The sequence below is a fragment of the Molothrus ater genome, chromosome 5, assembly GCF_012460135.2.
Source record: "Molothrus ater isolate BHLD 08-10-18 breed brown headed cowbird chromosome 5, BPBGC_Mater_1.1, whole genome shotgun sequence".
Lineage (NCBI taxonomy): Eukaryota > Metazoa > Chordata > Aves > Passeriformes > Icteridae > Molothrus > Molothrus ater.
In genome coordinates this window covers 57,715,793-57,729,072 of record NC_050482.2, presented here as the reverse complement: position 1 = coordinate 57,729,072, position 13,280 = coordinate 57,715,793, and the positions used below count along the sequence as shown (strand labels likewise).

General features: G+C 42.2%; 1 protein-coding gene across 1 annotated transcript in view; it reads right to left on the bottom strand.

The window, feature by feature from the left end:
• Nucleotides 1–13,280, bottom strand: part of ITPR2 (inositol 1,4,5-trisphosphate receptor type 2) — a 243,390-nt gene that overhangs the window by 39,037 nt on the left and 191,073 nt on the right. The window contains exons 46-48 of the mRNA XM_036405007.1: nucleotides 7,359–7,466; nucleotides 5,660–5,852; nucleotides 2,513–2,638 (exon numbers count right to left, since the gene is read on the bottom strand). Of these exons, the coding sequence (XP_036260900.1) occupies nucleotides 2,513–2,638; nucleotides 5,660–5,852; nucleotides 7,359–7,466 (427 nt within the window). The remainder of the gene's footprint in view (nucleotides 1–2,512; nucleotides 2,639–5,659; nucleotides 5,853–7,358; nucleotides 7,467–13,280) is intronic.

Below are 13,280 nucleotides of genomic sequence, written 5' to 3'. Positions count from 1 at the left end.
CCCGCAGCGCTCAGCCCGCGCTCGGCTCCGGGCACGCAGCGGGGCCCGGCTCTCGCCGCCTGCACTGCCAGTCCCTGATGCTCTGCAAGATGCTGGCTCCAGGCGCTCCCCGAGCTTTGAGCGATGCCCCTGTTTTCCCTCTCCCTTCTGCTTAAAGCTCTGGAAACACACCATGCTGCTGGAATATAAAAAGCACATTCAGATCTCAGGGCACTGGCACACTTGTACACTGACTTCTATTGTTATGGGATGAACTGAGAGGTCAGTGACGGGGGAGAAGGGAATAGAAAATTTAGCTAGACTCACAATAGGAATCTCTTTGGCAACAGATACACAGCTGAGCAGCATCACTGGGATTAGAAAACAATGAGACGAGGCCCTAGCCTTAACATTGAGATGGCATCCGAACTTTTCCAAAGTTCAGGAGTGTTTCTATCCCTGGTGGGAGGTTCAAGGTCAGCTCTATCAGAGAACTTCTTTGCCAACAAGATTTGGAAACTTTTAATGGATCCTAAAAAAAATTACTTTCAAGCCCATCTGAAAGACAAGGCCATAGTTCTCTGTGGTTCTTTCACAAACCAGTTTTCCTTCTTCCCTACTGCAGGTCCAGCAATTTCACATTGCAGGACCCACACCAGCACCATGTGCAGACAGGCACCCACTCCTTGCAGAGGCAAGGAGTCTTCACAGAATCATGGTTTGGGTTGGAAGGGACCATCAGAGATCATCAATTTCCATTCTCCCTGCCATGGACAGGGACACCTTCCACTATCCCAGGTTGCTCCAAGCCCCATCCAACCTGATCTTGGACACTGCCAGGGATGGGGCAGCCACAGCTTCTCTGGGCAACCTGTGCCAGTGCCTCAGAACCCTCACGGGGAAGAGTTTTTTTCTAATATCTAAACTAAACCTGCTCTCTGTCAGCTTGACACCATTCTCCCTTGTCCTGTCACCACGTGCTCTTGTCTCCTTTCTTTCTTTTAGGCTCCCTTCAGGAGCAGTCTTCAGCTGGAGCAGATTTGCCTATGTCCTATTACATAAGAACTGCAAGTACCTACTAAAAGGCAGCATTTTGGGATGATTAGATCAGCCCAGGCACCTCAGACAGGTGAACAGAGGTGGATTTACACAGGGTGAAGGGGAAAAATGGGAGACGAACTCCAGCTGCTGGATGAAGCTTTGGTGGAGAGGGAGGCTGGAAGTAAGGAACTGCCTCATGACCTGCTAATCTGATTTGGCCACACCTATTCCTTATTGCTCAGGAGTCACTTTGGCTTTACAAGCACCAGGAGCTGGAATCCTGAAATGAGCTGTCACTGGATTACTGGGGCCACTTAAACTAATGCCATATAAATCTGCAGTTCAGAATAAGTATTAATACCTACTGATTGCAGACTAGAGGATTTCCATGAGTATAGATTAGCTAAAATTTAGTAGCTTAAAAGGTTTATTTTTAACCCTTTATTTCTCCTCTCATCCTCGGTGGGCTCTAACGTGCTCTGAGTGACTCCCCAGTTTACAAAGCACAAGATGCTTCCCTTCTCCAGGGCACAGCCCTGCAAACTCTGTCTCACTCCCCAAGGCTGTGGAGCTGCCTGAGCTGTGACCTGCAGAGACCACCCTGTGGGCTGCCAGGGCAGCGTGGTCCCCGTGCCAATATATTTTAATCTGCTGCCTTTCTGTTCCACCAGCCAGCAGGAATGTTTGCTGGTGCCAGCTGTGGTGTTTGTGAAAAGCACATGTATCTACTAGAAGCTGGACTGCTTCCACCAGCCCAGTTCACATGCCATCAGACAGAGGTGACTTTCAGTCACATTACTGACTGGCCACAAATCAAAGGCCCAGAGGTGAATGGCTCTGCTCCCATTACCAGTATTCTAAAGTATTTAGTGTCTTTTATCCCAATTAAGCTTGGTTGGGCTTCAAAGAGGCCTCCTGCTAGTCTGCTGCATTTATAGCAAATAAAAAACTTCATTAAATATTTCCTGTGACATGGGATGAAGCAGAGACCGAATCATAAGTTTTAAGAGTATTTTTACATAATGCATTTCTCCTCTGCAAAAGTTATGCCCTTTTATCCCAATAAACAATACAGTCAAAAGCCAACAAGCTTGTTTTCAAATAATTCTCTTCCATATGTTTTCAAGACTGCAAGTCATTCAATTTGGTCAGCCTTAAGGAATCTCTATCCCTCTGCTGCCAGGGAATCCTCCTTCAGTTCAGAAGCTGCAGCTAAATGTGTGCAGTAGGACACTGCAATATGGCAATATAAAAAAATTAGCTGAGATCATCTAGATAATCTCCAACTTATGCTTTGTCCATTCTGCTCTGCATTGTGTGGGCCACGTGACACACAGATCAACCACCACATTTCAGACAACATCTGGCACCTACTTAGGAGGCACTAAATGGCTTCCAGATATGACTGCACCTGAAAATGCAGCTTTATTTGTTACCTTAGAAATGAAAGCATCTAAAATTAGAACAAAAAATAAAACCAAACTCTACTTGCCTTCATCTCCATCGTCTCCAAAAGGGTAGAACAGAGCAACTGCTAAATTGATGAATACAGCAAGGTTGAAGGAAATGCTTCCCCAGAGAGAGATGTGTCTGGAGAACCAAAAGAGGGCTGGATTATCTAGAAAGGGAGAAAAGCAGCAATCAGTAAGCTGAAAGCAAGCAGAAACTCAATCACCAATGGCCCCAAGGGAATTAAATACAGATTAATATAGAAAATATGCAGATCTTTAAAATAAACTAAAATAGACAAATATTAAACATAGGTTTGTCATAAAACAAAGTTTCAAGCAGAGCTTTTAATCCAAAGATCACAATACAGTTTATATATACTGGAGTTTTGCCTCTGGTAAGATTTTAGGCCTGGATATTTAGCAAGGGAGTCTTTTCGGTTGCATCTGAATCTGCAGCTTCTGTGCATGGGGTCATAAAACCAAGCAAACAAATAGATTTTAGCACTCTGAATGCCAGTCAACCAGAACACCCAGAATGTATCATCCAGATGACCTATTTGGACCAAGTACACCAATGACATAGGCAAAGAACCATGGAATAGGCATGGTTTCAGAACTGCAGCGTTTTCCCCACCTCTTTCAAACTAAAAGCATTTTGATCTGCTTGGGAAGCAGGCAAAATTTGGTCTGCCTGGGTTTTGTTTCTAGAAAAGCTGACTATATCCTGTGTGATGCTCAGAAGCCCATGGTCACCTGCTGACAAACAGCTCTGTACTCCTGCTTAAAAGGACTCAAACAAGCCATGATCTCCGTATGTGAACTGTTGTACAAACACACAGAAATAGTTGTTATATCCCAAAGATCCTACAGCCTCACTATAAAAGACTAAAAAGGGGCAAAACAGGGTTGAATGTGGGTCCAGAGCCATATACATGGTTCAGCAAGAAGGTCAGGAACAAGATCAGTGTGCTAAAACTCAGGCAAGCACTTAATATATATTAACGCACTAAAATACATTTAAATAAACATTTGAAACAAGATCCTATGTGCAATAGTGTAGAAACATCTCTGGTCAGAGAGGTTTCACACCTGATACATCCCTGTTAACTAGATTTTAGAGTACTGAGAACTTCCTACAAGTATGCAGAGCACCCAGTGAAGTTTTTAGAAACAGCAGATTCCCTCAAGTGCATATGGCTGCCTCAGGCTTTAGGCCAAATAGTCTTTAATAGCAATTCGGTAAATATTCAGATTTCACTGTGATAACCTTGTGCTGCTGACTGTTGAGATTTAAGCATTTGGAGCCACTGCAAAAATGGCTCCTGTCAATTTAAGCAGCACAGACTTCATGCTAACAGACACTTGGCTAAAGAATGAACCCACCTTAAACCTGAATTATCTTTTCAAATAATAAAAAAACCCCATCATGGAGACTTGTGGGTTATTCCACTGATGAAGGGAATTGAGACATTTCTGCTCTGAATAAAAATCAACCCATTTTATTTGTTCATAGCATTAGGCAGGTCTGGTCTATCTAATTGTTGGGTTGGCTCTTCTATTTGTGTTTCTAATGCAAAACCCCCAGATATGATTTTTTTACTGAAGTAATTTTTCTACAATACAATGACTTTTATTCCCAAATATTCTGCAGATTCTGGAATCATGTATTTCTCAACTTCTATTCTGGTCAGTTTGTCACTAGTACGTTTTTAGGGTGCAACCAAGAGAAGCAGATTTGGGTTGATGGGGTTTACGCTGAAGACTTGCTGCTGCTGAAAATTAAAGCCTGAGAATTGACAATATAAGAAATTGCAATAACATCCATGTATCCATCACATTCAGGATGCTCCCACATTGCTCGTACTATCCTGCTGCTCTAGACCCTATTCCTTCCTTCCTTCCTGATCAGTTGCTGTGAGCAGATGATGTGTGACACTGCAAGAGCATTTGCATTTTAGCAGTGAATGAAGGGATCACTTTAAGCCATTTTTATGTATGTTCAGCCTGGAAAAGAGAAGGCTTTGGGGTGACCTCATTGCAGCATTCCAGTGCCTGAAGGGAGCCTTCAGGGAAGATGGAGAGAGACTCTTTAGAAGGGCCTGGAGTGACAGGACAAGGGGGAATGGCTTCAAACTAAGGGTAGGTTTAGATTGGATATTAGTAAGAAATTGTTCCCTGTGAGGTTGCTGAGGCAACACTGGCACAAGTTGCCCAGAGAAGCTGTGGCTGCCCCATCCCTGGCAGTATCCAAGGCCAGGCTGGATGGGGCTTAGAGGAACATGGGATAGTGGAAGATGTCCCTGCCCATGGCAGGGGGGGTGGAACTGTGTGATCTTTAAGGTCCCTCCCAACCCAAACCATTCTGTGATTCTATGATATATAAAATACAACCTTCTGCTCCAAAAGCCAAGGGCAGAGTTGACAGTGGCTGAGCTGGCAGGAGCCTCCTGATGCAGGCACACTGGCAATAGCCCCATTCGTGCCAAGGGCCAGCAGCTGTACTGCCCATCAGGGAGCTAAAGCCATTCAGGGTACCTGGTGGGGCTTCCCTGCCCCTCCTCTTGGTGGCCCTACTTTGACCTCTCCCCCATGATCTTGACCAAGCAGCTCAAGGCCACACACGTGCCTCCCCAGTACCATGGGCCACGCACCAGTATGGGCAAACTGGGACACCCTGCCAGGGTGTCACCCAGTCATGCCAGGCTGATGTGGACTGGCAGAGGGGGACTGACTCCGTGGGAGCTGGACAGATTTAAAGCAGCTGAGGTTCTGGTGAGAGACATTTTTAAGTGAGTGACATTTACGAGTCTTTTAATGGCCTTTCAGGAATCTGCAAACCTCAAATATGCAACTACACATGTTTTTGTTAAATATTAGGGGCCTTGGTTTAATTAGGTGCAACACTATCAAGACTAGTAGAACTACACCCAGTTCTTCCATCCCTCAATTTAACTTTTGGAGTCCAAAACATCATCTTGAACACATTAATAACTGCTCCACATTACACTTTTTTTATGGTGGCATGCAAGTGTCTCAGCAGACCTACACTCTCAAGCCCAGAACAGTTTTGCCTGTTGTAGTGTCAGACTGAACAGAGAACAGTGTATCATTAAAATGCAAATATTTGAAGGTTTAAAAGCAAGATTTTAGCATAATGAAGCTAATTTTTTTCAAATTACAGTACTTACTTCTAATTTTCTTTTGCCATTTCATCTCGTTGTACAGATCCTCAGTCTGCTGGAAAAAGTCATTGACTTTGCTCCCTTGTTCATCTCTCTCTGTTGTATTGAACACCCGACTTTTGGATTCCCGAGTGAGGAATTCACAAATATTGGGGACAGGAAAGACAATCTTTTCCATTGTTCTATCATGGCGAACAATCTATAAATAAAATGCACATTTTTGCCACAGTCAGTGACTATCCAATCATTTTGTCATGTCTTTTCTTGTTCACAGCTCCCCTTTTATTTACAAATGAATGCATTAATTATTCGAACATTACAATAAAGCTGGACCTATCAATCCCAAAACAGAGTAAAGCTGTTTTTATTTTCAAAAGCCTGCCTGAATAAGGTGGCAAATATAAGTCTCAAGAAAAACCTAGGTTCAGGCTTTGCCAAATATAAAAAATGTTGTAATTCAGAATGCTTCAATTTGTCAGCAAATTGAAACAAATCTGAGCCAGTAAAAAGTGGAGAAGTTCAGGGGCTTTCTGCTCTGATTACAAAATGCTTTTCTCATCTTGAATCTATTTCTGTGATGGGATAAATTGTAAAGGTGAACATGCAAAAATATCACCCAGGCAGCACCCATATCTTGTCAGTCTTTATCTTTTTACTTGACAAAACCCAACGTTTTGAATTGTTTGCATTTCAGCACCGACCAAGCTACTGGTGAATGAGCTAGATTTTATTTCATCTCACCACATTGTCAACAAAATTGCTTCCCCATTCTGATCGTTGACTCTGCATTACTAAAAATACAGAAATGGGTAGAAAACCCTTTTAGACTCCTACAGCCATGCCTCTGTGCAGCCACTGGTGAAAATAAAAAAACACCACTATTTGAATTTCAAAACAAACAAATGAGATACATTAATATAGGGGAGATAATATCTGAAACACCAAACAGGTCTAGGACTGCTTTCCAAGACAAGCAGTTATCTATTTTGTATAGCAGTAATGCTGGGTTGAGTTCCGCTTTTCTAGAAGAAGCTATTGGCCATATAAAAGTTGACCACAGTGCTTGTTTAATGCCTAAATTTACAAGCTACCCAGATAAACTGGCTGATAATTGCTAAGAGAGATCTCAGCAGCAGCCAAAGTATTAAAATTAAGAGAAGCACTGAGCTGCCCTCTGGACAACCAAGGCCATGGATCTTCCACCCATCCTGTGGTGGGATACCTCTGTGGACCTCTATCTAAGTCCAACCCATGGCAGGTGTAAAGTTTAAGATAGAGAACCAGGCCAAGCCTTGGTATTTAAAAAAAAAGCCATATTGAATGTCTACACCACTTCAAAACCTCTTTGTACTCCAGCCAGAGTTTTAATCTGACCAGTCAGAATCAGTGGCTTTGAAACTCATGATTATTTATCTGAGTGATGTACTATACAGGACAATTCTTGACTTCATGGCACAGCTCCTGTACACAGTCATTATTTCCCTAACAAAACATGTTTGGTAACACACAGGAAACCTACTGAAATGACGGTTTGGAGCCACTTCTAATACAGGTGCATTCCTTTATCTTCCACAGCCCAAAGCATATTATTCAACCTTCTCCTCATAAATAACCCACACCGTTTGGAAGCTTAAAAAGAGGAGATACACCCCACATAAGATGCAGACTTGTCTCACAGTCCATCTTCTGGAGAGCAATCCTTTACCTCTATCTGTGCCGTATGTTTGGCATAAAACCTCAAGGCTTCATCTCCTTCATCTGGATCTGACCCTGGCTTCAGCATCTGTTGCAATGTTTTATTGTGACAAGCCAACTAGAAAAAGAAGAAAAATCTGATTTATGTCCTGCTATGTTTTCAGCTTTATCATCTCCATTTAACTAACACAAATCCTCCTTCCCCCCATTCCCATATACTTACATGCTCAACCCAGTGGTGCTCTTTCCACAGATAACAACAAAAATGTAATTACTCGAGAACAATAGAAATAATTTAGTCTTAAGAAGTCAGCAGAAAGTCCTCAGTTGAGATTTATGAAAGGCAGCTTAGTCTGCAGCCTGGATGGTTTTTGGAAGGCTTTTGACAAATGCCAAAAAATTAGACTGAATGGTTCTTTTCACTGGGGTTTGGACATAAAATTAGCATACCTCTGAATACTAAATTACATTTACAATTAATTTTTCTCAGTGACTTCAAATGGCTAAACTAGGTTGTAGGTTGGTATTCCAGGGCCGTAACTATTTCTGAGGGAGCTGGACTGTAGCGCCAGGCAAATATATCCTTAACTGTACAGTTTACATATACAGCAAATAGATACATACACACAAATAGGTGTCTTCTATAAACTTTTACAAATTATACACTTCACATGATTGATAAAACACATCTGCAATATGTTGAGTAGTAGATGTTTTAAATGCTCCATTGCTGTACAAAGTTTAAAAAGAAAGGTGTTGGCAAATGCATTCATGATGTCCTGTAGATGAGTGAGAAACAAAGACCTAATTATAAGACATAAGGAAATTACTAAAAATTCAATTTTCCCTACATCATAGCAAGTACATTCCATCCAGAATAGCTGAGGTGTTTCACCTGTTTTAAGATGGGAAAAACTGCAGCAGGAAAGAGAGGAAAAGCCACCTCAGAGATGTGATCCAGGGCTGAAGCATCACAGCTGACATTACCACAACAGACCATTAGAAATGAGGCAGGCACACACTCAAAATGACGATAGGAACCGGGGCTTTGAAGTGATGATCACCACAGGTGGGCTGGGATTGTGCTACATGAAATAGCACAGCCTGCTGAGGAATTATAAAATAATTGCACAGCTACAAAAAGCCTGACAGGAATTAAGTTTGAAAGTAACAATGGATCCAAACAGATACTGTAATAATCTAACCAGCACATGATCTCTCTCATCTGGAATTTGCATGTCTCATTATCTCTGGTTTTTTGGGTTTTTTTTTGTTTTTTTGGTTTTTTTTTTGTTTTTTTTTTTTTTTTTGGTTTTTTTTTTGGTTTTTTTTTTTTTTTTGTTAACAAAAAGGCAGGAGAGAGGTGCATTTAAATTTTAGTCCATTTATTGAAGTTCCCTAGAATCTACTGATCAAAATAAATTTTCTTCTGGATCTCAATACAAACTTATTAAATAAAGATGAATAAAAAATGGAATGTGCAAAAGTAAGAGAATATCAGAAAGAGATATTCAGGAAGAATAAATGTGCTTCCAGTAACTTCCTTGGGGACAGAAGTCTGTTTGGTCCTGACCGCACAGCACAAGCCAATGTGGCACAACATCAGCATTTTATAAAAGTGTCATGAGCAGATATTCAGGGAGACCAGCAAAGAAATGACATGGGGGTTAACTGCAGAGGAATATTCCTTCCATCAGTAGTAGATTTCTGTCCTGAAGAGTTACTTTTTTACCCTATTCAGCAAATGCATGGATAGTATCATTACACACATCAATGTCTTTACCTAAACTTCCACTTATTTTTGAGACTAAAAAGGTTCTTTAAGACTATTTGACAAGTTGTTCCCCCTCACACAAGCCAAATAATCTGATCCAACCAGCAGCTTTTGCAGCATGACCCCAACAACTGCTTAGCAAGACAACTTGAATTCATCTCCTAGAGGTCCTTGCATGCCCCTCAAGACATGCTCTAGAATCATGGAGAAAGAAGATGAGCCATTAGAAACAAGATAGTTACTGTTTAAAAATGCCCTTTCAACAGTGTTATTACTTTTGCCTTTCTGCTTTATTGGATGTCCCTCTGCTTCTGTACTTACAAAAGGGCAAGCAAGAGTGCCCAGTTCACCTTCTCTGTATCATTCATCATTCTGTACACTACTGTCACGTTCTCTTTTATTTGTCTCTTCTTTAAATTAAAACAATCCCTATCCTTCCCATCCCTCCTCAAACAGAAGACTCTCTGTGACTCAATTAGTTTCCCTGTCTATCTCCAAGTGCCCTTTACTTTGGCTATATCTCTTCTTTAAGATATGAAGAAGAGCACTGACTAGACAGAATGCAATCGCACCGTGCTTGGAGTGATGAATTAGCATAACCAGGAGCAAATATATTCCCCTTTTATTATCTTCTGTAATACAGAGGAACTTTGCCTGTATCTTGACCTTTATTTCTCCAATGTGAACCATTAAGATTTTCAGTTTTCTAACAAATGACAAGTCAAGGACATACAGAGAGTTCTTCTTATTAAAACTATGCCAGTTTGGAGTAAGGGACCTGCTATAGATTCAGAATTGGAAATGCCATTTGTAAACCATATAAAAACTCCAGATATTGCTTCCTGATATGCTTTGAACTGTCCATAACTTTTGCTGTAGAAGTCTCTCTTGATAAGTATCAGTAACAGAAATTCCCTTATTACATGGAGTAGAAGGGAAAACAATGTCAACCTCTCATGCTCTAATGGGACTGGCTAGAACAAAGTGTTCAGAGCCTGCTGGGGATTTGAGATTGAGCATATTTTGCTATCAGGTTTCACATGAACAGCAGCCATTCTCTTTAAAACAGTGTGTATTTGGTGATCTGCACTGTGCTTTCTGAGGCTGTGACTGTCCCGTGCTGATGTGTGAACAGAACCTAGCACTGCACAGCTGGGGCTTTCCAGCACAGCCACTGGACAAAGTGACCTGAAGAACAAGCCAGGATTTTCTGTGCCAGCCCCTCAACTGCCAGAAAAGACACATCAGAAACAACGAGGGATTTCTGACCAAGCTGGAGGAGCTGCAGCACATTTCAGATGGGGAACCTACCTAAAGGCACCAGCAATCTTCAGCTGGTAAAGCTGTATCTTCTTCACTCATAACTTCATTTCTCTCAGCTTCCAAATCTCTCAATGTCCACTTACCTTCTGTGTACTCCAGACATTCAGACAGTAAGCTCAGGGCAAAGGGCCCATCAATTTTCTGCTCATAAATCAGTTTCTACACAGGATGGATTCCTCTACATCGACACAACAATAACCACTGCTAATATTTCTGTATTGCCACAGACCAACTGATGAAAGAACGTTGTGGACAGCAATCTGAGAGAGCTCAGATCTGAAGCAGAGGCCCACAGTACGACACAGAACAGCTTTAGGAGTGCTGTTATTTGGCATCTGTGGTGTTTTCTGAAGCTCTGCTCTCATGAACCTTCTTTTGCCCCTTAACGAGCTCAGAGGCCCACGTGGGCCAGGGGGACTGTGTCAACAGATGCCTTGACCAGGGCAGAGCATTTGTGAGATCAAAGACACAGCAATGAAAATAACAATGAAGTGACAAACTGTGAACCTCAAATACTGACAGCTTATCCAAGTTTATAATACACCCTAGGTGAGAGTTTGTGCGTGGCGGGTAAAGGCCGTGCAAGCTCTGAGAGATTTTTTTTTCATATTTAACTGCTGTGATGCAGTAAAGTGTTATATCCAGTGTGCTGCACAAACCTCTTGGGGCAGCTGGAGGACATGGCATGGGATGGACATGGCTGAGAGCAACTACAATGAGAAGAACAGTTCCATTTATGTTTGCAAAGCAAAGCTCAAAAATGCACCTCAAAAACACACTGCAAGTGTAACTGATACAAAAAAAATAACCATCACTAGAGCTGGAATTTGCAAAGAGCCCCAGAAAAATCACCATTGTGGAGAAAACTCACTCACTCACTCACTCACTCACTCACTCACTCACTCACTCACTCACTCACTCACTCATCAGCCATGCCAGTGACAATATTTTAAATGTCAACACTGTATTTTACTGCTCATCAAGGCGTGTAGGGACAAGAAGCAATAGCACATAATGGAACAGTGATTTCCAAAGAGGGGATGTGTAAGGCAATAGCTATATGAATAAAGATCATTTGGCTTTCAGTCAGCTCCCAAGGAAGGACTGCTGTTCATCTTGAAAGATTTTTACTTAAAAAATTTGGAAAACACTGTAATAAAGTATCAGTACAAAATGTGAAAGATTGAGGACAGACCAAGAACGCTGAAGACATTAATAAAGAAACAGTAGAGATAAATGACAGAATTACAAGTAATACTCAGTCTAAACTCCTGACACAACATGACTATAAAATCAGATCTGCTACTCATCTGGGATGCCATATATGATTAGCAGTGTGGAAAACCACAACAGACCCAGCTTTTGCAATTAATATATGGGTTTCCTGCAGGCCTATAGTTTTATAGTCAAGATTACCTTGAACAAAAATGAAGTTATTTAAATGCTGCTAAAGAAAAGACTGATTTAAAGCTGTGAACACTCATTTCACCAGCCTGTCATTAACTCACTGACGTGGTATAGTAGATTGGTTTGCCAAAATACCAGTGTGTGAATATATGTGTGCATGTGGAAAAATTGCTTGAAAAGAGAGTTTTTCTCCCCTTTTCAATATTTCTGTAAAACACAGAGCCCCTCCATATTTTAATAAGGGTGTGTCAGTCCCTGGTTGTAACTTGTAAACTGCAGGGGCCTCTCAAGTTCTCATCCAAGGCATGAGGTCTTACCCAGTACACAGCTGAGATGGTTGTCAAAATTCCTGCTGATTACACCAGGCTTTGCTGAAGCCCCCAAAAGGACAAGAAATAGAAGAATAAAGTACAAGAAATACAAGCTATATATACCAGGTTGGAGACCCCCAAATTCTGAGAGATTTATTTCACTCCCCAGCATTTGAAAACTGCCAAACATGGCGGTGGCTTTTTATAACTAGAATGGTAGAAAGGGATCTAAAGGAGTGAGGTTTAGTGTCCTGCAAGCAATCAGGCTTTTCAAGGAAGAGTCAGTTCACAAGCTAAGTGTCAAACATGTGATTTCCTAGGAAAGGTTGATGGAATAGTACAAAAAGCACTGGATAACTGGCTGAGAAGCAGAAATAAAGACACAAAGAGCACAAATAGCTCCTGTGCCTTGATACAATTTACATTTATAGTATTACTACTAAGCGTTACAAACATCTAAAAAAAAGTAGAAACAAAATTCTTGAAATAATTATTATGCTTGTTCCAATTCTCTCAGTTCTTCTCCCAGCTGCAGGGCAGCAGTGAGGCTGGCATGTGATGGGGCACAGGGGCGCTCCTGGCAGGGAGAGGGCACTGGGTCAGGCAGCACCAGGAGTATGCTGGGGACTGGGGCTTGTTTTGGGGAGGGAGCTGGGTGTGGACATGCCTGTAAGCTGTCACACTGCACAGAGCCCTCTCTGCCCTTGCCTCACTCCCCCTCTGGGGTGCCAGCCTGCCCCTCAAGCCTGTCAGGGCAGGGAGGCCACTCCACAGGCCTGGAGGTGAATGAACAACAGCCCTTGGGGAAAGGGAGGTGAGAGTGTTTGTGCCTGATGCCCAAGGTGTGACATCTGGGAGATGTGCTGCAAATTATCTCCATCCCTACCCTGTCAGTAACCACACACCTGCAGTGTGGGTTGCCAGCCCAATGGCCAGTGGTCTTTCACCAGGGGAAATTGTGACAGAATGTAACTTGCAGCAACAGCAAAATAATGCTCAGATGAGTCTCACCTTGCTGTGCCAACAGGCTTGTGCAACTGGGGATCATTTACAGGCTCAATCTCTTCCTCTTTAGTCCCCTTGGCTCCCAGAGCCAGGCAGTGTGAGATCTGGCACC